The 27,360-nt window shown below is 49.4% G+C and overlaps 2 protein-coding genes across 2 annotated transcripts in view; one reads left to right on the top strand and one right to left on the bottom strand.

Annotated features, from left to right (window-relative positions):
* Positions 1–8,940, top strand: part of SHROOM3 (shroom family member 3) — a 249,595-nt gene extending 240,655 nt beyond the window's left edge. The window contains exons 9-11 of the mRNA XM_065405263.1: positions 748–898; positions 7,332–7,604; positions 8,581–8,940. Coding sequence (XP_065261335.1) covers positions 748–898; positions 7,332–7,604; positions 8,581–8,940 — 784 coding nt within the window. The remainder of the gene's footprint in view (positions 1–747; positions 899–7,331; positions 7,605–8,580) is intronic.
* Positions 8,941–20,970: 12,030 nt separating this feature from the next.
* LOC135879506 (16 kDa beta-galactoside-binding lectin-like) lies at positions 20,971–23,983 on the bottom strand. Its single transcript, XM_065405516.1, has 4 exons — positions 23,975–23,983; positions 21,901–21,980; positions 21,491–21,662; positions 20,971–21,117 (listed from the first exon to the last, which is right to left on the bottom strand). The coding sequence occupies exons 1-4, from the start codon at positions 23,981–23,983 to the stop codon at positions 20,971–20,973; spliced, it is 408 nt and encodes a 135-aa protein (XP_065261588.1).
* Positions 23,984–27,360: the final 3,377 nt, after the last annotated feature.

Raw genomic sequence — 27,360 nt, forward strand, 5'->3', positions numbered from 1 at the left:
TTAGCACCCTAATGGGTTGCGCTGCCCCTGACTCCACCCCCTTGTTGGCTAATCTCTGCAGTGGCATTTCCCATGTTTTTGGAAACTGAGATCCATGCTATGCCCCCAAACCAGAGGGAAAGGGCCTAATTCTGATCTCACACCATGGTAACCAGGAGTAACTCCACTGAACCCAATGGAATTGCCTCAGTGTAAAACTGGTGGGAGAACAGAATCGGGACCAAATCATTGGGAAAGCAGATAGCTTATGAGAGGCAATATTTTTTGGGGGGCGGGGGGGGAGAGCCTGGGGGAATCCCTTATAAAAAACACTACAGTGTGCTGCAAAAATGACCCAAAACTTTGAAGAATGCCTAATATAAGACAGAGGGCCAAATGCAACAGCTGGAGAAGCCCTGCTGTAATAAATTATAACTGGATTATGCTGGATAAGATATTCAATTAAATTGACTTCAGTGGCGCTATACCAGTTTAGACTAGCTGAGGATCCGGCCCCAGTGTTTAGACAAGTTGTTAGCAGACAACCAAACATCAGTGCGATTGTGCTGGCTTTCCCAGCGTGGAGGGATTTGAAAATGGCTGACATGCACCATCTACTGGTGGGAAGCGGCAGTCTTCTTAACAGACAGTATTAATAAACTATCCCAGCTGATACCCTGACACTTTGATTTTGACATTTTTCTAGTCCCTTATCTAATCTAAACCCCCTCTCTGGATCTGTTGTGCGTCTTTTTCACTGGGGTATAGAAGCGAAGAAAAGGAAGCTGCTGTAACTTCGGTCACCTGCAGTGCTTACTATAACATGTCAGCCCCCAAAGCAGAGCTGCTGAATAAAATCAAAGACTTGCCAAAAGATGTGGACAAGGAAGAGGAGCAGCTGGACATCGATGAGAAGAAGGTAATTCACAGCGTGGGTTGCTGTTGGTCTGCATGTGACCAGCAGGGGTCATACTCGGCACAGATGCGTAGAACTGCAACTCTGTTCAGCTTCAGCCTCCCTAGACACTACACTCATAGGCCCTTCAGAAATGGAGGTCACATCTACACTGGAGGTTTGCTCTCATAGGAGCTTTAACCCACTTCCAACCTAAGTTCCCTGTAAGCTGTGCGGCCGCGCAGCAGCCTATTTAGCACCGCGCAGGCGCTCAGGAAACCTGCCCGGGGACCTACTGGGGGAGGAGCGCCCCTCCCCCGGTCCCACCTAGCCTGGCTCCCAACCTGCCCCTCCCCCGGCCCCAACTCTGCTGCGGTGCGGCACGATCGGGCCCAGCCGTGGCCAGGGCGGCCCCAGCCACGGCCGGAGCGGCCTGGAACCCAGCCGCGGCCTGATCAGGCCCATCCGCAGCTGTATCAGGCCCAGCCGCGGCCAAGGCGGCCCGGCTCGGCCCCAGGCGCAGCCAGGCGGCCCGGACCCAGCTGCAACCAGGGCGGTACAGCCGGAGCGGCTCGGACCTGGTCAGGGCGGCCCAACCCGGACCTAGGCGTGGCCAGGGAGGCCCTCCCCCAGCCAGGACATGCTGGGGCCTCGGGAGGGGCGCCTATCCTACAGCCCCAGCCCCAGAGCTGCTGCGGCGGGGAGAGGTGCCTCCCCCCACAGCCCAGATGCTGCTGTGGGGATTGAGAGCTGGGGGGGTGCCAATCTCCCCACCATAGCCCCTGAGCATCCTCCTGCACCCGAAACTCCTCATCCCCAGCCCCACCCCAGAGCCCAACACCCCCAGCCAGAGCCCTCACTCCCTGCACCCAACCTTCTGCTCCAGCCCTGAGCCCCTCATCCCCGGCCCCACCCCAGAGCCCACACCTCCAGCCAGAGCCCTCACTCCCTGCACCCAGCCCTCTGCTCCAGCCCTGAGCCCCTCATCCCCGGCCCCACCCCAGAGCCCACACCCCCAGCCGGAGCCCTCACTCCCTGCACCCAGCCCTCTGCTCCAGCCCTGAGCCCCTCATCCCCGGCCCCACCCCAGAGCCCACACCCCCAGCCGGAGCCCTCACTCCCTGCACCCAGCCCCCTGCCCCAGGAGCTCACAGCCCCGCCGCCAAGAGCGTTGCAGCCAGTGGGGCAAGCCGAGGCTGCGGGGAGGGGGGACAGCAGGGAAGGGGCCAGGGGCTAGCCTCCCTGGGAAGGAGCTCAGGGGCTGGGCAATGGGCCGTAGTTTGCCCACCCCTGGTCTAGAGTCTAGGACATTGCACTGGGAATCTGGCAACCTGGGTCTTAGCAGGCCAGTTGCCACACTGGGACTGTGTGAGCCTGGCTGAGTCCCTTCACCGCTCAGTGCTAGTTTCACCTTCTGTGTCTGCTCTGTGACAGCCATTGTCTTGTCTATTGTGATTGTAAACTCCTTGGGGCAGGGGCTGTCTCTTCTTATGTGTATGTACAAGACCTAGATAGCAGGGGAGCCCAATCATTTGGGCCATCTAGGTGCACCCGTAATACCAATAAGTAAAGATAGAATTGGGAAGCCCCATTTCATAGGACATTTAAAATAAACCTCAGCAATGTGCTAGAAAATGTTCTGTAGGGAGCAATCCAATCCTGGCAGTGGAATGGACTAGCTAAGGTAACAGGCCTCGTCTCGTTTCTGTGATTCTGCAGAGCGCAGGATAGTAACTGCACACTGAATAAATGAGTTGACAACACGCAACTATCACAAACATTTAGCTTGTGCCTTCCGCCCCACTTAACACCTGGTTTAAATAACTAGCCTAGTCCCCAGTTTGTAGAGCACTTCACTTTAAACCTACTAGTTACAGCCAGTCCTAGAATTGCAGCATTGGATTAATTCTTTGAGTGCTGTTGAACATAGCAAACGCCCATCTGCCTGTATCAGCAAAAAGACAGAAGTCAGAGTAAAAGGATAAGGGGTTGAGCAAATGATTCAGATGCATGTAGTGAAGGATTGACAAGCCAGCAAGTAGGTGTGAGCCTGCCAGGGGAGGACAAGTCCCAAGCATCAAAGGTTACAATTGCGTGGGAAAACAGAAATGGATCTGAGTGATTAGCGAGATTGCTTTGGCATGTTTGCTGGGAGTCTGTGTGAAGTAACATTTGCATAGGTATTATGAGGGGAGGCAGCTACTCCAAGCGGTCATTTGGGTAAACCAAGCACATTTCCATTGTAAATATGCAAAGGACTGTGTGAGCTGGCATTTGGAAGGGCAGGAGAGTCACTGATTAATGAATACGAAGCAAGTGCTTTCAGGTCCATTTCAGACTCCTAGGCGTTCCAAGACAAAGCTCTGATTAAAAGGTATGTTTGCTCCCTGCCTCCACCCCCACCACCTGACACCCTCCTGGTACAAGGGGCTCAAGGACAGGGAGATACACAGACAACCTTCTGAACGACCTGTCATGGTTCTCCTGCAAAACTTGCAGATTCAGTGAGTGGCGCCACTGATCCAAAGCTCATGGAAGTCAATAGAAATGCTCCCGTTGGGCCTTTGAGTGGCTCTGTGGTGTTTTCCCATTTGCCACTGTAATAATTCGGCTGCCTTCTTTGCGCCTTTGGCTACTGACTCTCTTGCCCCCAGTTTCCCAGGCACATGAATTCTAGCTGGGTCACTACAACTGCACCTTGCAAAAGACAAAGGACCTCAGTTCTTTCTCCCATACCCTGGTGTAAATCTGGAGTGAGTTCACTGCAGCCAGTGGAACCAGGGCCGGCTCCAGGCACCAGCGCAAGAAGCAGGTGCTTGAGGTGGCCAATGGAAAGAGGCGGTACGTCCGGGTCTTTGGCGGCAATTCGGCGGCAGGTCCCTCCGCCTCTCTCAGAGGGAAGGACCGGCCGCCGAATTGCCACCGAAGAATGAAGCGGCGCGGTACAGCAGCCGCCAAAGTGCCGCCGATTGTGGCTTTATCTTTTTTTTTCTCTTTTTTTTTTTTCTCTTCGCCGCTTGGGGCAGCAAAAAAGCCGGAGCCGGCCTTGAGTGGAGCTACCCAGGAGCAAGTGAGCCGAGGCTCAGGACAAACACTTCGGCACAGGGAGGTTCTGCCCCCCAGCCCAGTTTAATAGGATGAGCCTGAATTCAGCTGATGATGTCCTGCATCCCAGCCTCACAGCTAGTGGTTTCACATTGACCAAAAGTGGAGGCCCATCTGTAGCATACATTAGAAACATGTTCTTTCCTACTGAGGGGCAAACTGGGTCTGCGGTCAGACGTATTAGTGCCCGGGGGTGCTGTTTGGTGTTTGCTTGGCTGTTGGGGGGAGGAGGGGATCGGAGTAGCAAAGGATTCCTGATCACATGTGGTGAGACCAGTGTGGTTCTCTTATGTGTTTAGAATGACAGGGCTGGATCCTCAGCTACGGCCAAGGAGCACAAAGATGCTCTTTTCACTCCCATGATCCTGGGGTTGCTCTGTGCCTCTTGGCTCTCTAGCACGGATTGCAACAGCCTGAAGGCTGCTCTAAACTACATCAACTGCGAAAGACAACAAGGGGTCATTAGGACAGGGGTTCTCAAACTGTGGGCCGCAGCCTAAAGGCACAGTCCCAGGGAGTCGGCCATGAGTGGAGTTTGGGAGGGGCATGGGGCGTGTTGCCCCCACCAAACTGTATATGTTGATGGAGTGCCGCTGGAGATGGCCTGCGCCTAGGGCTGGAAGAGCCCAGCGTCCCCAGCAGGCAGCAGAGGTCAAAGCAGAGCTGCCAGATGGAGGGCAAGGAGAAGGGGCGAGCCCCAAGAGGCCACGGCTCCCAGGGTGGCTGGAGGAGGCTGGAAGGTTCACAGCTGTTTCTGCTCTGAGTGGCCACACCCCATGCCTGGCTGTCAGGCTCCCTGGAGTATTGGTCCCGTGGGTCCCCCAGGTACCGGGACTCGGCGGTGCCACTTGGTTTCCACCTGGACGATGCCATGATGGGGACCGTCAAGGTAACGGCTGGGCCTCTTCCCGGCAATGGCAGCCCTCAGGCCCTTTCCTCGTTCCCAGGCAGGGGGTGTCTGTGAGGCACGCAGGGTATTGGGTGTTTGATTGAGGCAGGGCTGCAGGTGACGAGCTCAAGGCACTCAGCAGGCTGCTGAGGCAGGGGGTGTTGGCGGGGGCTGGCTGTGGCACCTGCCTGGCCCCTTCGCCCTCTCGCTGGCCCTGGTCCCTGCTGAGGCGAGGGGCAGCTCACGCCCTGTGGTGCCCCTCTCCCTGATGGACGCATGTTAATACTGCGCTGAAGTGCCCATTGCAGCTGCACGAGCGGGCCTCCGGGGAGAAAAATTTGGGAACCCTACACTAGGGCATAGGGATTCCCAAGCCATGCCCCTTTTCCATGGCCACACCCCCTGCCCTGGCTGCAAGAGAGGTTGGTGTGGGAGCAGCTATGGTGGCTCAGAGAATCCCCCTGAGGATCTGCCTGCACAGGGAAGGCTGAATTCACCAACATTAGAGCCGCTTTGCAAGGGGAGAGCATTGCAAAGTGACCAAAGCACAACCCAGGATCTGAGCCATTCTTATGATGTGTTTGTATTCCAGTAGCTCTGAGGCCCAGTCACAGCTGAGCCCCATTGGACTAGGCTCTGCACAGACACATAGGAAGATACAGTCCCTACCCTGATGAGCTTACAGTGTAAATGCTAATGAATCAGGAGCTGAGCCTATAATTTCTCTTCCCCCTTCCAAAAACCATTCTGCTCTGCATTGGTACCCAACAACCAGTCATCTTCCCCTTGGGGATTCCCAGCTATAAAATGAAATGGCTTTAGCTGTGCCTCATCACCATGAACCTGGGCAGTGGAAATATGTGGTCAAGAGTATTTGTTCACATTTCACTGACCCTCGGCACTGTCACAGAAATGTTAATGGGCTCCAGTACAATCAGAAAACTAACCGCTGGTGCCAGCTCTAGACTCCAACAGATGTGTGAATAATGCAGCCATCTAGTGGTAACCGGCTAAACGATACTGTATTATTTAGATACAGGGAAGCTTGCATTGAAAACCATCTCTAATGGGCAACTCCTGGCTTTAAAAGACCACTTCCAAGCATCCCCAGGGTTTCCACGACAATTTGTTTGACTGTAGTTAAAGATCCACTTTATTTGAAGCACAGAGTCTGCCTACGTGAAATTACCAGCGCTTCTGATAGAAAGAGGGTTGTTCCTTGAAACGTTTCAATACCCCAGGGACTTACTCTTTGGAAGGAGACCTCATATTGTACCCGGTAGCCTCTGTGTGCAATGCATATTCAGCTATGTATAATGATGTATTGTTACTCCCCAGGAAGCTGAAAGCAAAAGCAGAACATGTGGTGTTCCAACGGCTCCTAATGCACACTCTGCTGGGGCTTACTGCTAAGTGAAAGCAGAGCGATAGCGTTACCAGCCTCATACCAGGGACTACATGTACTTATTGCTTTCTTCCAAATCCTAATCGGAATCAGGCACTCCAGGACATGCACAGCATGGCTGCACTTCAGGGTGATTTTCTCACTGGAACCAGCTGCAGGGGTTTTCACAAAAGGAGCTTTAACTCTCCTTAGCTGGTAAAGCTACATGCTGGTTTGTTTCTCTTTGCCGAGGGCCACGCCAGCCCAGGCGGTGGGTTCTGCCAAGGCTCTGGCTGAAGCTGAAATTGAAAGTGGCACTTGCACCTGATGCTGAGGTTTCTAAGTCCTTCGGAGCCCCTAGCTCTTAGCACTTTATAGTGCATTCTAAGAGGGAGAAATATAGGAAGGAAAAACATGACACTTTTTTTTCCTCTTTTGCCTGGAGGCTTTTTGATCCAGCGTGCACTATGCAGCTAACAACTTCCAGCCCTGGCATTTGTTACACCATAACAACCCAGGCCAGAGTCTTGGTTAATTAGTCAAGGTTGCTCCCTTTTTTCAATCAATTTTTAAAATAATATTTATTTGAACAAAGGACAATGCAAAACGTAACATGCAAACAAGAATCCTGAAGGTGTGGGAGTGTGATAAAGGTACTTAAGTGCCTAACGCCCATTGATTTCAATATATACAATCTTATAAAGCACTCTTCATCCAGAGATCTCAAAACACTTTACAAAGGAAGGGAAGTTCAATATTCCCTTTAAGGTATATCAAGTGGTGCATCAAGATGTGGCACCAAAAATCTTGCCCAATCATTACAAAAGCAGGTTACGATTTGGGCTACTAGACAAGTAAAGAGATATCCTAATATCATTCGGCCAACAGCTCAAAATTTCTCACATTGAGTTTCACTGTCTCCTCCATTTCCTCCTCTCTCTCCAGCTCATCCCTCTGTGACCATTGTCAGCATTTGTTGAATTTTCATTCTAATGGGACCAGGGCCATGTTTTCATATGGTCACACCGACAGCACAGCATACACCATAAAGAACAGTAATAATATTTCCCTCCTACCAGGCTGAGCTCATCGCGAGTTTGTCCCACAAACTGGAGATCTTGAAGGAAGCTAAGGAGAGCCTGCTAGCAGACATCAAGCTGAATAATGCCCTGGGAGAGGAGGTGGAGGTGTTGATCAGCGAGTTATGCAAGCCCAACGAGTTTGACAAATACAAGATGTTCATAGGCGACCTGGATAAAGTGGTGAACCTCTTGCTCTCCCTCTCAGGGCGTCTGGCCCGGGTAGAAAACGTTCTGAGTAGCCTAGGTGAAGATGTGAATCCTGAAGAGCGGGTATGTCTCTTTTTGTAAACTTTAGAACGTTGGTGATTTTTGAGAGTGCTGAACAAACGGGTGATTAGAAGAACACGCACATATAGGATGGAACTTTCAAATGGGCTTCAAGGAGTTAGGTGCTTGACTCCCAGTGAAAGTCAACGGGAACCAGGCCTCTAAGTCTCTTAGGAACCTTTTGAAACTCCCAGCCATATATAGGATTGTAGCCTCCAAAGTGAAGCCAACAGTTGAGCCTGTTCCATAGGTATAAACCTTTGTAAACATGACTCTGGCCCCATGAATCTTGGCTGATATTTTGTACAAATGACTCTCACCCCATGCATCTTGGCAACTTAAAAAAAAGCATTTGTTTTTGGCTGGTCTTACCATCAGCTGTGCAAGCTGAACTGCAGACGAAGCAGCACATAGCTAGACAAATGGTGGTCTCCTGGCTCCAGCTAAGCATGTTTTAACTCTGTTTGGCCAGACCATGCATAGGGGAGAAAGCATGGTAGAAACCATGGCTTGATTGTGTTTTGTTAACAATTTCGAACCCCATCTGCACCATGTTGAGCATGCTGTATGAAGTATTGTTATAGCAGTGTTGGTCCTAGGATATTAGAGAGACCAGGTGGGTGAGGTGATATCTTTTATTGGACCAACTTCTGTTGGTGAGAGAGACAAGCTTTCAAGCTTGGTGAGTGAGACAAGAAGAGCTCTGTGTAAGCTCGAAAGCTTATCCCTCTCACCAACAGAAGTTGGTCCAATAAAAGATATTACCATGTTGACCAAACAATTTCAGAATATGACTGAGTAGGATTCATGTTTGATCCACATTGAAATGTTATTCCCCTTCTCCATGTGTGTGACCATGTATGGGGGAAGCATAGTCCCCAGGCCATCACTGCCAGAGGAGGGAAAGGCTGTCTGTGGGGAGGGGAAGAGGTCGTTGGATTAGCACTGTGATGTTAACTCCCTGTCTCTGATGTGGCAGAGCTCTCTGACTGAGAAAAGGAAGCTGCTGGCTGGCCAGCACGAGGATGCCCGGGAGCTGAAGGAGAACCTGGACCGGCGAGAACGTGTGGTCTTGGACATCTTGGGCAATTACCTCTCGGAGGAGCAGCTCCAGGAGTACCAGCACTTTGTGAAGATGAAGTCCGCACTTCTCATAGAGCAACGGGAGCTGGACGACAAGATTAAACTGGGTCAGGAACAGCTCAAGTGCCTGACGGAAAGCCTCCCTACAGACTTCATCCCCATGGACACAACAGCAGCAGCGGCTCCAGCCACAGCAGTCACAACCCCCCCGGGGGTCAGCGGTAGTTTACCTGCACCATCGGCCTCTTCACTTTAACCTTTCCCAGACAAGCCTCGGGTACAGCTCTTCTGCTTGAGTTTATTTAATCGGAGTACTTTTTGGAGAGCTCTCAACAATTACAATGGAGCGATGGGTTTAAAAGGAGAATTCAAGGAAGGAAAAAAACAGTTTGCATTCCTCTCCCTATGCCATCGCCCGGAGAGCTCACTATGAAAACTTAATCTAACCTGGCTCACGCTAGAGGGAGGTGAACGATTTCTCTGGCTACAAGGTATGAGGAAGAGGCACTTATTTTTGAATGGGCCAGCTTATCATGAACAAACATGTCATCTTTGGTAACATGGTGTGGCTGCCTCTGCTCCCCCCTGCCCCCACACCTCAATCAAAGTGAGGCACTGTCGTTAAATAATGAAGGATCTGAAAGAATGAAGCCTTAAAAATAAAACCAACCCATGATACTCCTGAACATTATTGATATTTATATTTTTAAAAAACAAGACAAAGTGTAAGTTGTTGTACATATGCTAGTCAGTTACTTGAGCCTTGGTTCTGTAAGTAGAAAATGCATTTAATTTTGTATTTTGTGAAAACTTAACAAAAAGAGGAATCTCCAAAGATAGTCGCACCCTAGAATGGAGCATCTTTTCAGGGGCTTTTTACATAATAAAGGGCTACCAGAAAAAGCTTCAACCTGTTTCAACATTTGCTGAATGTACCAGTAAGTGTCCTTGCGAAGGAGACTTTGCCCAGCAAAGTATAATCTATCCTCTTCTGGATCCCGTGGCTTGATACATCCAGAGTTTAAACAAGCACTTGTGTGAACCAAGCAACTCAGGAGTCAAAGTTAGAATGAAGCAAAAAGATTCCCTTCTGGTTCTGGATTCACAGATTATTTAAGACAATACAAAGGCAAGATCTGTGCTAAAAGCAATCTGAAGGTTGTTAGTTTGATTTGGGAGAGGGTCTTTAAAGGGCATTACATATAGGTTGCTTTTTCTAAAGGGGATGATGTACATACCAGCATATTTTTTTAAAACAGTAATACCTCGTTTATCTGGACCCATCTTATCTGAAATCCTCTAATGGCTAACAGTGGGTTACATGCCCCAGCGTGAATAGCTTGCATTTAAGTCTTCTGCCTACCCCCAAAAGCTCATTTGTCCTAGTTAGATAAATGGGGTTTCTGACTGTAGAGTTAGTGAGTCATTTCTCAGTCAGTCTAACCTGGGACAACCAAATTTGCTCAACTGAACATCACTTGAGCAACTTACCCAGAGCTCCAGGGCTGCAGGTATTTTGCATTAAGCAAAGCAGATTGGAAATGGTCTCCTCTTTAAGGCAGTGGGTGTTATTTCACTTATGGAGCATTGAATTCTGGGACCTCTAGTTCTCCAAGGTGTTGCACATGTATCATCAACTGTTTCCACCACCCTCCCTATTAAAGATTGAGGGCGTCCACAGACTGCATTGTAGAAATCCATGGGCTACATTTGACTCACAAGACACATTTTGGTCACTCTGGTCTAACCTCATAGAGATTTTATGTCGCCGCTGCTGCTGCTGCTGTTTAAGCTGCTCCCGTCTTGAGTGTGTGATTGTTCATCCCATCATACTGCAAGAGGGCCTCAGATACCAGTGCCCCCAAAGGCTCTGACATGCATGGTTTGTAAGACCTTCATTCAATTAATTTATGTGTTTCAACAGTAAACGGTGACAATGAGAGCGTGCACTGTCTCCACTGCTGTTTCTAAGGCCCTTTTTTCTGAAGCAAGTGCTCCCTGCAGGCTTCAAATGTATTGCTGCCTTGGGAAGCATGGCATACAGTACTACTCCCTTGCTGCCATATGAAATTTCAGCCCTCACGTACCCTGAAGGTGATCTGCCCTGGGTGTTACAGGATGTCTTTGGAGGAACAAAGCAATTGCATGTCACTACGGCATGTGGAATTTTTTTGAAAGGAAGAAACTAGGGATAGTCCAAACAGAACAAAAAGGACCATTTTAGCTGCTTCTCGACGTGAACATGGTTCTGTCCCACAAAATGTTTCGTAAGGCCCCTCAAGCCAGAGAGAACCTCCCTTTAAAGGTCCCCTAGCTCTAGATAGGTCTGTCACTTTACTCAGTGTCGATTTGCACCAGCTGAGGATCTGGCCTTCTGGCTCATACTCCCCTTAGTCCACACGCTCAGCTTCTGGTGAAGTCAGTTGTCACTGTGTGTATGCACTGGGGTTAGTATATAAGTCGTTTAGAGATTAACCTCCAATCACACAAGCAACTGTCATTGAGGAAAATGATCATTTACATTTATACAGCGGAAAGTAAATTACTGTCCATTCTGGAATTATAAGCATATATCAAGGAGAGAATGGATCCTTTTATTGTTACTAAACTCTGAGCAACTAGCACTGTCTGTACATTCATGCGGATGATGTATTTTGGGTACCCATTCCTGGCAATCTTCCTGAAGGAAGTTCCACCATCCTTTTGTCCTGTGTTTCATTGCTATGAGTTAAGGTTCAGGTTTAAGGAAGGAATTTTGCACAGCCTTATATAAGCATTGTTCTGCTAACTCTCTGGAGTTTTCGGAGTCAGCAGATTGGGGAAAGAACATTTTGAAATGTACCTGGAGAAAATTAAACATTGATCAGTCTCCATGAGTTTGCTTCTAAGTGCCTTTAGCTGAGAGAGGAAACCTATTTATTGCCTCATTTCCCACAATGCATTCCTGTTCCCTTAATTAGAAGTAGCATAAAGTGGAAGCCTCTTCATTGTATAGAGAAGAACGTACATGGAACAGCTGTGCGGGCCCGGTGCAGAGGCACATTGCAATGCATTGAAACAAGTCAGAACATTAGGCTTTCAGCCATGAGTGTAGCTACAGTGATGTGGCTGCACCGGTGCAAACCCCTAATGTAGACACACGAAACATGTCTCACACGGGGTAGCTTACCCAGGATGCCCGTCACAGTGTATCGCGGATGCCCGTCTAGACTTGGGGTTTGAACAGATGCAGCTGCAGCAGCACACCTCCACCAGTGGCTAAAAACTAGAGACAGTTAAGAAATTTTCATCCAAAGCAGCTGAGTAACTCTAGGAGCCTATGCCCCACTGATTGTCAATGGCAGTTCAGCTCCTAAAGTCACCTAGGTACTTTTGAAAATGTTACCCGAGATCTTTCATGGGGGAAATAATTCCCTGACCAGCTCTCTTTTGATTTGCTGTATCTCTGAATAGAGTTTCAGGGGGTGTCAACTCACTAGCAGAGGGTGGGGCTGTATTTACTAACTGTTTAGAATGCTCTTTCACAAGGGTCAATATGCACATAGCCTTGAACAATCTCTCTGTTTGCCAGATCTGTGAGTAACAAGCAAACATGTAAACATTTGGCAAAATAGTTGTGTTTGAAACAGCTCAGAGTGTGTTTTCTGGGAGCAACTGTAGCAGGACCTCCCAGGACAGGCTTGTGAAGGTCCCCTGGCATGTTCTCACATGCTGACATATTCATGACCTGTGTGTTGTGATGGACATGGTTTGGTTTTGTTTCTTGGGGTGATTTGTCACAAGCGAGAGATGGGAGGAGGCCAGGAGTGGTGCAATTTTGCTTTTCTTTCTTTCCTCTGGGCAAGTCTGCTGAAGCCAAAAGTTCAGGTGGTGACAAGCGGACAGATCTTCTCCCTGTTCAGAAGAGATTCACCATGTTGTGTTTTACAAGGCTGGATTCCATTCAAAACTTAAGTCAACCACGTGAAAACATAATTGACAGCTTTGGGCTAGGACTAAATAAGGTATTTTCATGTACAGTTCTAAAGCAGCTTCCCTGTTTGGGATCCAAACACTCACTCTGTTCTCCCTTTGCCAGCTGAATCATGACTGATTTAGGGAAAAGGTACAGGTGCTCTTCCTTCTCCTGGGTGCCTTTGCACTACATTCCCGGCTCACATGCGTGGTTTTGGCCCTGGAGAGAGTGATCTTGCTGCTGACTCATTCTGTAATCTGATATCTTCCATATTCTGTTTTGATCTTCCTCCCTGCGGAACAAATCTGGACTAAGTCATCCCAGCTGTCCGAACCAGAGGGGGGAGGGGAAGCTGAGCCATTGGGAATGTTTTGTGCCTAGCCATCCTCGAGCTGTGGAGACAGCAGCACCAGGGCTCTTGCAAATCACTGCCTGCTGGCAGTGGATGTGAGTGCAGCCCCCAAGGTAGAGAAACCGTAACGCCTGGCTTCTGGTGTCACTAATCTGTGCTCGTTCTGGGGCAGGCTATCAGGTGAGTATCATAGCACTCCCCAAACAGACAGGTGGGGCCCCGCCCACGCTCGGCCCCCCCCCCCCCCATGCCTTCCCTTTCCTGCTTCCTGCTCTGCGGCTCCCCCGTGCGGTGGCCCCGGCTCAGGCCGGGCCACCTGCCCTCGTGCTCCAGCGCTGGGGCCGCTCTGCCCGCCCTCCTGGCGCTGGGGGGGGAAGGCTGGGGCTGCACTGCCCTCCCTCCTGGGGCTGAGGGGGGCTGGGGCTGTGCCGCCCGCCCTCCTAGGTAACGTGAGGTAAAATCCGAGTGAAGACCAAACAGTTTGGTTATCAGGTCAAGGTAAGTCCTAAGATCCCCCATAGTCTTTATCTTGATCTGCTAACTCATGAAAGCTACATACTGCCTCGTCTTCACTAGGATTTTACCTCAGCTTCGTTAAGAACATCCTGCTTTTCCCTAGTGAGGAAGCCCCTCGGTGGGGGACCTGCATGTCTCCTGCCCACACCTCTTCCTTTTCTGCCCAGTGCTCCCCGGCCTGGCTTCGGAACACAAGCCTCAGCCCTTGGCTGTGCATGAGCTTATTTTGGTGCTAAGGGGTCATGGCCCATATTTCCCGGACTGTCGTTCTCAGCAGACAATGCTCAAGGCCAGATTAACACATAGGCAACCAAGGCATGTACCTAGGGCCCACATTCCTGGGGGGAACCCAAAATGGACGGGCCAGACCTGAGCGGCACCGTGACTCTGCGCGCCAGGTTGCAAAGCCATGACAGAGGGGCGGCCGGGCCGAACCTGAAATGTACGTTTGTGTAGGGTCCAATGATGGGTTAACATGGCCCATCTTTCCTTGTGGGCAGTGGCTGGTTTATTCGATCCTGCTATTAAAACAACAATTCTGAAGAGCCCCCAACAGAATGCTGCTGTTTTAACTAATGAGACATGTGAGGTGTGGGGGAGGGGACTACAGTCTCTATGCAGTGGACTGGGATGCAAATGTTCCTGTTTTAACTCTTCCAATGGTGACCTACTTGTTGTTGGCCAATTTCTGCTGGTTCTCTCGGTAAGGAATGCAGGTCAGGCCTTCCGCTGGCGTAAATCGGCACCGCTCCATTGACTTCAGCTGAGGTTCTGGCCTTGTGAAAGAAATTAGTGTCCTACATCCCGAGGGGGTATTTTTGAAAAGCAGTGAAACTGTGTAAATGTCACGGCAGCCAGGGCTAGTGCTGTAGATTGGAAGAGGATGGAGGCGTGTGTCAGACAGCACAATCCTGCAGTGTGTTGCGTAATTACAACGGGACTTTTAAATCAGCGCTTGGTAAATCCTCAAATACCTCCATTAACAGAGTAGTTACATGCTGCAGGGGGTGGCTGGAATTGCTTTCGGCTGTCATAACATGCTGTGTGGCCTGAAATCAACGCAGTCCCAGTCATCAAAACTCGGATTTGCTTCCTTTAAAAACGGACAGTACAAAGTCAATGGTGGAGGATGGGGCGGTGGATTCGGCAACCACACGTACAAGATTTTCCCCAGGACTAAAACCATGCCCAGGTTGGCTGCTGAAAGGGACTTCATTGTCTGTGAACGTTGTACATGAGACCATCTGATAGCAAATGCCTTGTAGTGCCAGGCCTGATTCGCCATTGGCCTCTCCTTGGTGTGACTTGTGTAAAGTGGATGTAAAAAGCCAGCAGATCAACCCGATAGCATTTTACCCCCACTTTGCACAAGTTCTAAATGTCCGCATGTGGAGCCAGGCAGGGCCTCTCCTAGACAGGAGAGAGCAAAAGTTTTTCCTAGTGGATCCCACAGTGGGGCCCTGCTCCATGCCTAGCGTTCCTAGGTGCTACAGTAATACAAATAATAGATACTAATATTAATAAATGAAAATGAGCAGATTAGGGGCATATCTGTTTCTCATACCCACCTCTCCTACTGCCCTCTCCCAGGCTGGCCTGAAGGCTAGCCTCGATTAACAGACAAAAGGTGCTTCCATTATAACCAACCTAAAGTGTGTAATACAAACCCCAAGGTCAATCTCTCGGTATTCTGGCAGTGCGGATTGGCCGTGTTCTTGCAGCCTCGGTGCTCCCGTTTTCCCTCAGACTGCACTTACACTTGGGTAGGCCGTGCCTCCCTTGTCAGAGCACAACACTCAGGGGTTTTCTAATGCAATGTCACTGCCTCATGAAGATCACTCGTGTTATGTATTTGTATGTATTCATGCGGCTAATGTGGGCACCGGGATCCCCCACTTACCCCCAACAGGTGGAGACAAATTCTGCCCTCGCTAGTCATGAATCTTCGGTACACGTTGCCGGCATTTAACTGAGGGTAGAACTTGGCCTGTGAGGTCAGGAATAATCTGCTCAGCTAGGCCACAGCCAGACCAGCAGCCTGTCCACATGAGGCCAACACCATCTCTAGCTAGCACTGAGGCTCTTTAGCGTCTCGTGCACCAACACTGAAATCTTAACGAATGCCTCCTTCTCTTCCATGCCATGTTACCATGCAAAAAGAGAGTTGGAGCAGCCTGCTTGTAGTGCCAAGATGATGCACATGTTCTTAGCTAGATTTGTTCTTTGATAGTGTTGCATTAGTTGCTGTCACCCTTTTGCAGTCTGTTGGAGGGGAAAGGGGTTCGGGGGAGAAGAGAGAGAGATGCCTCTTTGGACCCAGGGATAAGGGCACAATTATTTTCCAGTTGATCATAAAGGAAATTTTGAAAGTTTGAGTCAGTCAATCTGATTGTTGCATACAGACAATTTTACTTGCTTTTCACAGCTTGGCTACACGTCATATTTTCAGCTGCTTTCAGTGAGTGATTCTTAAAATGACTTTTTTCCTCCTATGTTGGGGTTGCCAGAGGTTGCCAATCAGTTTACAATTTAAGGTTATTGTTATCATATAGCATTATGTGTAATTATTACTTGAAATACGTATTTGTTGACATGTAAGAACCACTTAACTGATACTGACAATAAAAGAAGTGCTACCAAATACTCCATAAACTGATGTCTCTTAAATCAAATGAAGGGGGAAGAGAAAGTAAAGGTACTTTTTTTCCTTCTCATTTGTTCCAGTGCAAAAATGTGTCTTAGAACTGAAATCCAGAGAATCAAATCTTCAGCTGGAGTAAATAGGAACCAGCTTAAAGAGTTTATTAATAGAGGTCAAAATACGGGAGAAGGGAGGTAATAAAAAATGTTGACATTTCTATTTGGCAGGATTCAAAATAGATCCACTTGCCAATTTTGGTAAAATTTTCCATTTGTTTTACCAAATTTTTCAAAAAATGTCTGTGTACTGACAATGCAGTTTGCAGTACAAAAACAGTTTTTGGTAAATGAAAACATTATTTGGATAAAAATAATTTTAAAAAAACCATTGAAAATTTCAATAATATCGACGATGTTTTCCAAAAGTTTCATTTTGTAAAGGCTGTTTTTCAATAACAACACTTTTTTTTGTGCAAATATGTCAACCAGCTCCAGTTACCAGCATGTCTAGTTAATGCTAAATGTTACATTGGTGGCTAGGCCCTTTTCCTCCTTGTTTAAATGTTTTCAGCCATGGCTAGCAGCATCATACCTTCCTAATCTTCACTTCCCCTGCAGGCTTCACTCTCCCCTGCCGTGACTTATCTTCACTTTTTCCAGACACTCTCCAGGGGTTAAGTAGACTATGCAGTTCTGCAAGATTCCTAGAGAATCTAAGAGTGGCCTACCTGGAGGCAGTGTTCTCTAGTGGACAGAGCACTGAACTCATGTTCAGGAGACCTGGATTTTATTCCTGGATCAGCCACCGGCCTGCTGTGTGATGTTGAGCAAGTCACATCACCACCCTGTGCCTCAGTTTCCCCATCTGTAACATGGGGCTAATGTTACCATCCTCCTTTGTGAAGCACTTTGAGATCTACTGATGAAAAGTGCTATGTAACTGCTGGATGTTCTTGTTATCACCTTAAGCATCAAATTTGGAACAGCTGAATGAACAAGGCCCTTCTGCTGTAATGCATTAGGAGGGTTAACTTCAATCACAAGCAACTGTGGATGGGGCAGAGAGTAAAGTGCTTTGAGTTTGCCCAGAGATGAAAGCGCTGAGTTGAATGTAGGCCTTTTTAGCGCTATGATTGAAACCAGGCTGACCACGACCATGTACGAACACAGTATTACGAACTGGGCTGCGGCTCAGTTTCCTTGAGCAGACTGGACAGGGAAACTTTTCTGAGAACCCTGTTGGATAGCCACACCATAGTCCCCACCTTGAGTGGGACTCCAAAGCATGAGCGCAATCATAGTCTGACAGGGCTCTAGGGTAAAAATTTCAAAAGCACTTAAGTGATTTAGGAGCCTAAGGCCCATTGACTTTCTAAGAGAGGTAGGAGCCTAGGGCCCAAATCCTCCCAAGGTATTTAGGGGCCTCATTCCCATTTCAGTGGGAGTTAGGTGCCTAAGTACCTTTGAAGTTCTGGGCCTAAGGGCTTAAGTCACATGTGAAAATGTCTCTAGGAACCAGGTGTTTTTACCCTTTGAAGTGGATTTACCAAGGGTCTGAAATGTAGCAATTCTGCATGTCCCATGAGTTAAGCTGCATATAAATAAGTGAAGCGCGGCAAGAGTAGCTCTGTGTGTGTCGTGGACCTATCTACCGGAACCAAGACTGGAATGTCGTAGATTATGGGAGTCGGGGTGAGTGTCAAATCAGCAGTTGTGGACACATTTTGAGTGCCCTCTAGTGGCAGGGCTAGGCTATGTCTACACTAGGAGCGATTCCCAGCTTGGGGACACATATTTACCTTAGCTCAATGAGAGCTAGCAGGAGTCTAAGTAGTCATGTAGCTGGGTAGCATGGGCAGCGGTTGAGTGTAATATTTCTCTCTCACCTATTTTATCCTGTTCTGTTTAGCAAAGGTTTTATTATGCTGCTAGTATAATACGAGCCAGCCTAGACACCTATTGTTAACTCGATACACCAGCCTCCTTGGTAACAACAGGAGTAGTTACGGCTCTGGAGGTTCAGCCATTCCCGTCACTTCCCCCCTCAGGGCTTCCCACAGGAAGTACTGCACACCACACGGTTCCCTCCCCCCTGAGCTCTTTGCAGTTGTTGTATTCAGAGCACTGGAAGCTGCCAACATCTGTGAGCAGGTCAGTAAACCCAAAAGTGAGAGAGGGAGTGGTACCAGCTGGCCCCAGATGGGTCAAGTGAATAGGTATGATCTTAAAGGGTGAGAGGGCAAGGCACCTACCATTCATGCACCAAGAGCTACCTTCTGAGCACCTGGGGAAGGGCAATAGGGATAAGTCTCGCCTGTCCCTCAGGGGACCTGAGTTTCCATGGTTTCCTCTCTTCCTTCCTCTGGTCTCTCTCTTAAGACTCCTTCCCCACCTCGGCTTTGGCTTAAAGCACAGGGGAAATCTGAGTGGGAGAGCGGCAGCCAGTGTTCCCCCAATACAAGGATGGAGGCCATAGCTTAGCCGGCCTGGATTACATCCCTCCCAGCCTGCTTGGAGTTGCACACTATGACCCTGCTGGCAGTCGAAGCGTGGGTGGAGGTGCAGCATCAGTCCTGCCCCATGTTCTGAGCAAGCCTGGAGAGGCAGGGAGCAGAGAGTTAGACACCTGCACTGTACAGCTCCTAGCACTGGAGCCATTCCCATGCTGGGCTGCCATGGAAACAAACATACCTTTTGGTGTGGCAGAGAAAGCTCCCAGAATGCTCCATGCTCACGCTGCCCATGAGCTTCCCGCACAGCTAGAGGAGGGGAGAGTGTAGCTTCTGGGAAGCTGTTTCTGAATGGGCTAGTTGGAGGGGCAGACCCCATCCTTGCCCTAGGAGACAGGCATTTCTAAGAGCAAGCCTGCTCCCCGGTGACTCAGGCATCCTGCAGCCAGGGTGAGGCAGAATGATAGTGTCTCTGGTCCTGAGTATGACAGCCTTCTCCCCTCCAGCCCCAGGTTCTTTGGGAAAAATTGCACCTCAATTGCTGTAGGACACCAGCTCAGCTTGACAGAAAACCTCCAGCTTCCCATCCTAAGAGGGGATAAAGTGTATTAGGCCCCCCTCTCCCCAGCACACTCCTCCAAGACAGCCCAGCCCTCCAGGAATTGATTTAAGTGGAAGATCCAGGTATAGTCCATTTGTCGGGGACATCAGATCATTCTGCTGCCCCTCCCTACCCAAAGGGCTTGGGGTGTTCTGCTGTGAAAGGCCCAGCTGCGCAGCCAGAATGTTCCTGGAACCCCCATCTTTGATAATGACCTTCAGCTGAAGGCCTAGCCAAGGCATGATTGGGCCTTATTTGGCCAGAGGACCCAGCAGCAGTTGCCTCAGCATTGTCTCCTCCAGCTCTGGGGAGAGGGGTATTTTCTTGGCTTCGAGGCAGCAGCCGGGAGGGAGTTCAGTCTGGGCTGTGGGGAAGCAGACAGTTTTGCTGTAAGTATTCCTGCTGCATGCCTAACTCAGAGGGCAAAGGCAGGTGATATGGAGAGGAAGTTTGAGTGGGTCCCAGTTTAGCAGGATTAGCCCCTATCCTGACTCCTCTCCCTCTTTTCAGGGGCACAGACAGGAGAACAACTAGCCAGCTGCATTCATTCATTCAGTCTGTTCTCTGCCTTTCCCAGCTCCTCTCCTCTCTGCTTATTGGGGAGGTCAGCTCTAACCCCTGCCCCCATATTGCTGTGGTGCTGACCACCACCACAATCTTTGAATGCTGTGTGTAGTGGCCACAGAGGCTCTTCAGCCATCCCACTTTTATTTGGCTACATTGCTGTGAGGGAGGCTGGGGCACTAGCTGGAAGAGGGCATTTAGCAGAGTCAGGAAGAAACCTTGCCTCTGGCAGTGGCTAAGCAACACTTCAGTCAGCCGAAGCTAGAAGAGCAAGGTGGGAACAGCAGCATGCTCTCCCCCCACCCCATATCCTTTGAGCTCCACCAGAAGTGGTTTAAAAAGTCTCCCAGAGTTGGTGTGTCTCTTTCCCCCCCCGTCCCCAAGAAACTGACTACTAGAGTGGTTTAAAAAAAAAAAACCCCACCCTAAAGTATTTCACAGGTTCTCGTTCCGCTCCAATTCCCACTCCCAGAGCCCCATTCCACCAACAGGGTCTCCCCAGCCCTGAGCTGGAGCACTTTCCCAATGACAAGTCCCCATTGACACCTGCCCAGTTAACCCCCCCCCCCCCGCAACTTTCTCCCCTCGGCAGGAGATACATAAGAGACTCCTATGCTGCCCTCCCTCCCACTGAGGAACACCACTAGTAGAGTTGTGAGGAGAAAGGCAGTCCTTCAAAGCCTGAGCCACTTTGTCAAGGACTGCAGTCAGACCATACCTACCTGTCGTGCCTCCTAGTCTAACAACCCCAGCTATCAAAGAAGTAGGACTTGTACGCTGCCTGAAATCCAGCAAACTAGGACAGCCAACCAACTCGGGGATTCAGCCCTAGTGCCACAACTGCATTTAAATAGCTGAGCAGATGATCACTGCAGGAGGTGGGGGCAGTATCCTTTAACAGTGAGAAGTTCATGGGGGTGTGCAGGGGGGAAGATGAGCGGAGTTAATTGCCTCTTTCAGCTAAGAGGCAACATTTACAGTAGGCAGCAGCAGGACTGTTAGAATACCATCAGTTTTCTTTAAGTGGGGAATAGGTGTCTCAGGGCTGGTGATTAGGTAAGTGTTGGCTCCTGGTGCAATTAGCCATTCCTATTTAGTGCAGGAGAGGCAAGCTGGCTAGAGCAGAGGAAATGGCACAGAGCGAGCAGACATGGCAAGTTTAGATTTATTTCACTGAGCAGGGAGGTGGAAGGAATAGGACTAAGCAGTTAGCTAAACTTAATGGCTTTGATGGCAAAGTCACCTTCCATAGCCAGGTACTCAATGTTCTCCAGGCCCAGCCGATTGGGGAACACGATCTCCTTGTCACCAGCCAGTTTCACGGTCAGCTCTGCTGTGTCAAAGGAGATGCAGATCTGCAAGGAGTAGGCACATTAGAACCAACAACGCAGGCAGCCAATCCCCACCACCTCTTAGAGCTGTGTTAACCAGGAGCCTCCCCAGACAGCATTAGCTACTCTTCCCTCGACTAGTGTCTGTCCCGAGGGGGAGAAAGCCTAATCTCCCCCAGATCTGGCTAGAGGGTACCCCAAAATCTCAAGGGGCCTCACTGGTGCCTTCGCCCGAGTGAAGAGAGGCCTATTTAATTAGTGTGAAGTGCTTTGCTGTTTGGCATGAAAAGTGCTGCAGGAATGTAGGGCTAGGAACCCCCTGGGTCCAGAAGGACCCCGGCTCCACAAATCAAGTGCCCTCTTAGCACAGCTTTGTTCCCCACTCCCGGGCCCTCACCTCAGTCTTGTCACCCTGCTGGAAGGGGAAGTCCGTCTCCCTCTCCTCTGTCCCCCACATCCCATCCTCCATGGAGTTGCACACAATGACGTTCACATCCCCGTGGCTGTCGAAGCGTGGGTTGAAGTGCAGCACCAGGTTGCTGCGGTCCTTCCCCACATTCACAGCAAACCTGGCGTGGAAGAGACAATCAGACACACAATCACACTACGCAGCCCCTCCCACCGGAGTCTGGATCCATCATCTCTGTAATGCAGAGACAGACCTAACAACAGAGAGAGCTGTAGATGGCCGGAGGCAGATTCACCTCTAGCACCTACCCTTGTCATGTGCTAAGGGAAGAAGTCAATCCCCAGTGGTTACCTAAACGATGATGTAACATCTAACCCCTCCCAGGCTTCCCAACTCACCCCTTGGCTTCCGGCAAGATCTTCCCCTTCACTTTGATGCACTCTCCAGCCTGGATATTCAAGTGAGTAGCAACCAGTCCCTAAGGGAGTCAAGCCACAAACATATTAGCCTGCCCGCTCGGGGATCAACAGACCTACTTTCTCAATTTGAAGGGAGGGGCAATACCACAGGGGACACAAGAAATAAGTGCTGAGTGTGACCTGGAGGCAAGACAAGTTCCAAACCACCCCCCATGTCAGTCAGCGACCAGAATCATTAACATGCAACCACAGTTCAGTGGCCTATGAAATGAGGGTTGTTGGTCTCCGTCCAGTTCCCATGGGGCAGGACTCCAAGTGTTCCCAGCCACAGGCACTAACTGGCCTGATGGCTAGCAGTCTGTCCAGAGGTCAAGGACTGAATGGGCCAGAGACTGGACTAGAGGTACCCTCATTAGCTGCAGCCCATGGGGATTTGGGGATGTAACACACACCGGGAAGCCTGCACTGCTGCTCCTGCCACCACTTAGGCTTTCCCTGCACTGGAGTTAAGAGGGCTCAATTCTTCCCTGGGAGTCTGACTAGCATTTTTCCCTGGCTGCCTTTCTGAAAGAAGCCCCTTGTCTTGCAAGTAAAACCGTCTCTCCGTCCATGGCACGGATGGTGGTGGTGCAGTCCTTGTAGAGGTCCCGGAGGGTCTGGATTAAGGTTTCTGACATCCCGAACTCTCCCAGGGTGGCAAAGATGTGATGGTGGGGTATGGACCCAAAGGCGTTGGTCAGGTCAAGCCATGCTACTGTTGCATTAGACCAGTGGAAACAGTAGCATTTGCACCAGTATCACCTCCTCCAGTTTTGGAGAGAGGGTCATTTTCCTTCATTTGGATACAGTTTTCCCTTTTACCCCCTCCTCCAGGAGGTGAGAACGAGACAGTTCAGAGCCTAGGAACAGCTGCGACATTTCTCTCTTCACCCCTCACCGCCAGGCAGACCTTCCCAACCCCTGTGTTACAGGGCACATAGAGTCAGTGACGAATGGAGAGGCCAGATCTCTCAATTTAGTGGAGCTGCCCTAGGCGCTGGCTGTTCCGGAAACTTGAACTGTCCTCATTTTAGTTGGATCAGCCAAGAGGATATCCAGCCACCTGCATAGTCTATTCTGTTTTGTCCAGATCTCCCATTTTCACCAGAATGCTGAGGTCAGACCAGCTACTATCTGCAGATTGCTAAACAGCTTATCACCATAGTATCTAAGCCCTACTTATCCTGGCTCCCTAGTCATCCCCTTTTATTCTGTTTCTGGAGCACAGGCTGAAACATGGTCGGATCGCAGAATCAGGGAGGAGGCAGCCACCAAGACTGAGGAAGGTAGGCAATATTTAAGAGCGGCATTTCTGAGTTAGAGAGGGCTGACAGGCCAAGGTTGGGTCGATGACCTGCCCCTATCCTGAGTTGAAGGGGTTTTATTTTAAGTTAAAAGAACCAAAAAAAAAAAAAAGCTTTATACAGGCATGAAATGTTTTACAATCTTCAACAACTGTTTTGTAAGAGTTCGCAAGAAAAAAAATTGTACTTTGATATTCTTTCCAGACTGTCTAAGACATTGGAAACATTAGTATAGTTACTGACACTACAAGTGCTGAAAACTGTCAACATAAATAATAAGTGGCCCATCGTGAACACTTCAAAACAAAAGCTACTTGGAAATATCTTGCAAAATAAAAATTCATCCATCTCTAGTGTTCCTTCCGTCCAACGTTATAGTCCAATCATGCATTTTCCTACTATCACTGACATATGGCCCAACCCAATACCCACATTTCCCCTCAGAGAAATTCTTCTATTCCATGATGCAACAGAATAAGAGCCCTGCAGCTCACCCTGGGGGAGCCTTAAGAGAGAAGTCACATGAGTGGGGTGTATGTGTACCAGAAGTCTGGTCACCCAGCATGTGATCCACAGCTCTCCCAAACACCCTCACCAGCAGTTAACCTTCTTCCAGGATTCCACACCTAGCTAACTATCCCCTTGTCTTGCAAGTAAAACCCGAACCCTTTCCAGCTCAACAGTCTCAGGTACAAAGAGACAAGACTCACACACTCCATGCTGCTGACTGAAGCCACCAAAGTTAGGACAACTGCTTGCTTTCCAGTTCCAAGATTCAGCTGTGTGACTCAGCACTATCTCTACAGGGCCTTTAAACAGCTGGCCTGGGCAGCAAAGGGCTCACATGATTAAATGGGTGGGTGGGGCTGGTGGAGAGTCAGTTCTTCTTCCGAACTTCAGGCATACAAAGAGAATAGCAGACTAGCATCAATACAGTATTTGGTTTGCAAGACTGAGCTTTTTCAGCCGAGCAGTAGCATTTGCACTGGCTGGCAGCAGCGCTGTTTCTGATCAATATCCCCAGTGTGCTTTAAAGAGACAGAGAACATGCATGAATCTCAGGGATGGTAGTTATAGAATCGTTTGCTCCTGGAACAATTCACTGCACCCATGCTAGCTAACTGAAAGCCAGCCTGTCCACGCATAACCATCCCTCCAGCAGCTGCTATGCCAGTGTATTGTGGCACCTATCCTACAGTTCGAAGCCCAGCCAGCTCCATGCGTGCAGTGTTGTGCTTTTGAAAACATACTGGCTAAGGCAGGGGTGTGGGAGCCTAAAGGATATGGTTCTAATCCTGGCTTTGCTGCTGCGTCTCCATTTACCCATCTGTAAAATGGGAGAAATAATTCTCATCTCTCTGACAGAATGTGAGTAACGAGGCCTGATGCTTGCAAAGCATTCTGGGATTCTTCGGTGGAAGGGGCTATAGCAGTGCAAAGTATTATTGCTATTGGCAATTAAATAGAAGTATGGCTATAGACAAGGATGGTATTAAAAAGTGTGTCTAAAAATCGCGGCCGTTCGTGTGGGGCACCAGTAAAACAAACTGGGAATCCAGCCCCCCAGCTTTTTCACACAGCGTGGCCTAGCCAGTTTTGATCTGCCTGCACTAGAATCCGGGGGTGGGCAGGAGCCAGGCTGTGGTGTGAGCTGAGGAAAAGACGTGGCAGAAGGAAATGCAGCCAGCAAGGGAAGGATTGTTTGTCAGTGAGCCGCTACCACACGTTATTCCCCTGTACAGGTCTCTTGGCAGAGCCATAATGTCGTGGCCCCATCAGAATTCTGCAAAGAGGAGTCGGGAGAGATGGGTTTTGTTCCTGGCTCTGCCGTGGGCTTTCCAAGTCACTTAGGCCCAGATCTATACAAAGATATCCACGCTGCAGCTGGGAGCCAGCTTCCCAGACAGGGACTAGTGCACTCAAAATAGCAATGTGGAGGTTGTGGCGTGGGCTAGCCTGACACTCCGGGACCAATCTCAGGTGGCTAGCTACATCCACGCTGATGCTGCCCATCAATCGGTCTAGTCTACCCATGATGGGAGGCATGGTCCCGGCTGGAGAGTAGACATACCCAAAGGTATTTAGGCACTTAACTGCCACAATCAGTGTTAAGTGTAACTAAATACCTTTGAGGATCTGGGCCTTAACTCCTCTGTGCCTCGATTTCCCCCTTGGGGATTACTAGACCTACTTTACAGTGGTGGTGTAAGAGTTGGTTAATGTTTTGCAAAGTGCTTTGTGAGCCCTTCGGATGGAAGCTGAATACCATTATCTGTTTGGTGAGCAATGACTAATGGCTGAGATGGCTATCCACAGACACAGAAGGGCTGTCAACACTGGACTTGTTTAGGGTGTGGGTGAAATTGAGCAAAGGAATTTATGGCTGAATAGCAGAGGGAAATGTCCTGCCAGTGGGGTCTACATCAAACTCAAGTGTCCCAAACTCCCTCTTCTATTGAAAAGAACAGGAGTACTTGTGGCACCTTAGAGACTAACAAATTTATTAGAGCATAAGCTTTCGTGGGCTACAACCCATTTCTTCGGAAGTGAGTTGTAGCCCACGAAAGCTTATGCTCTAATAAATTTGTTAGTCTCTAAGGTGCCATAAGTACTCCTGTTCTTTTTGCGGATACACACTAACACGGCTGCTACTCTGAAACCTCTTCTATTAATCACCCTCAAATCCCAAACCTTAGTTATCTGAATGTCCAAGTGTCCCCATGACAGAGTGGGAATCACGCCTGTACTGCCTTTGAGCTGGGAAATTCTCCCACCCCCATGGGAAGTGCTTCTGAAAGCCACATCCCATCAGACAAAGCTCTAGAAGAAATACTGAGGGAAACTATACTTTGTGATGTAAGAAGATGGACTGTGGGCAGGCCTCTTCACACATGCAGATGCCCCACTGAAATCAAAGGGCTTTGCATGGGCACAAGGGGTCTCTGTGTGTGGAGCTCATTGCAGGATCAGAGCCTTAGTGACCTATCTCCTGCCTGCTTAGGGCCTGATCCAAAGCCCATAGGACCTGATCTACACACCAAAGCTGCACTGGCTTAACTAAAGGTGTGGTTTTTCAACTGATTTAGTTAAACCGTCTCATTCTCCCATGTGGAGACTCAAATCAGTTTCAGCCTGTCTGATTTATAGGGGGTTAACTTGCATTAGTGAATTTATAGGCGCAAACTCACTGGATTAAAAACGGTTTTAAACCAATATAAAAGCTTCAAGATGGGGGGTTGCCCCAGTTGAACTCAGTTGGTTTTCAAACCAACGTTAATTAAACTGGCGTGAAGTCTGTGTGTGGATGAGGCTGAGTGCTCTGATTTCCGTTGGTGGTGGTTGGATGTGTGCGGCCCACTATAAATTCTGTCCGGGTTTTTGTGGTGTTTTACATTCAAATCCATGGCCAAATCAGTGTAATTATTCCAGAATAAAGTCACTTCTATCCCAGAACAGGAGAGTTATTCTGGAATAGCTAAATCATATTGGAATAGTTATTCCAGAATAGCTATGCTGGTGAATTTTGTGTCATGTGCACAAGACCTAAACAACCTGGAACATCTAAACACCACTAGCATTTTCTCTTCTCCCTAACCCTCTGCTCCCTCTCTTCACTATTCCTGGAGCTCTGCCATGATTGTCTCTGCAAACCAGGCTGTTCCTTCCCCCGGCCCTGGGGTGCCACAGCCGTGATTTGCTGGTGTCACTGCTTTCACTGTTAAAGCACATCTTCCTCATGAACAGCCTGCTGGTCTAGCCTCAGCTACCCATGCCCTTAAAGGCTGTTCCTTCAGACAAGGCGATAGCTTTATAATTGCAGAGGCAAACCGAACTGAGGATTTTCCTCAGCGCACCAGTGGCAACGAGGGGTTGGAATGATGTTCAGGACCAGAACGGGGTCAGCAGCAGACCCTCTGCTCTGTGCTAATGTAATGTGCCACCGCTCTCATGCCAGGCTGAGGGAGCAAAGCACTCGGCGCGGGGTCAGAGAAGAAACCCGGAAGTGTCTGCAATGCCAGACTGGCTCCCTCCCCCCTAGAAGATTCTTCCACAAACCTCTCTTCCGTGGGGAGGGGAAGGAAGAACTCCGCCCCTC

This window comes from Emys orbicularis, chromosome 5 (assembly GCF_028017835.1).
Source record: "Emys orbicularis isolate rEmyOrb1 chromosome 5, rEmyOrb1.hap1, whole genome shotgun sequence".
Taxonomy (NCBI): Eukaryota; Metazoa; Chordata; order Testudines; family Emydidae; genus Emys; species Emys orbicularis.

Coding starts and splice junctions, on each gene's coding strand:
- LOC135879506 (XM_065405516.1), bottom strand. Junction 21,663..21,900: donor ATCTTGCCGGAAGCCAAGGG/GTGAGTTGGGAA, acceptor CTTCCACGCCAG/GTTTGCTGTGAATGTGGGGA. Junction 21,118..21,490: donor AGCAGGGTGACAAGACTGAG/GTGAGGGCCCGG, acceptor TACTCCTTGCAG/ATCTGCATCTCCTTTGACAC.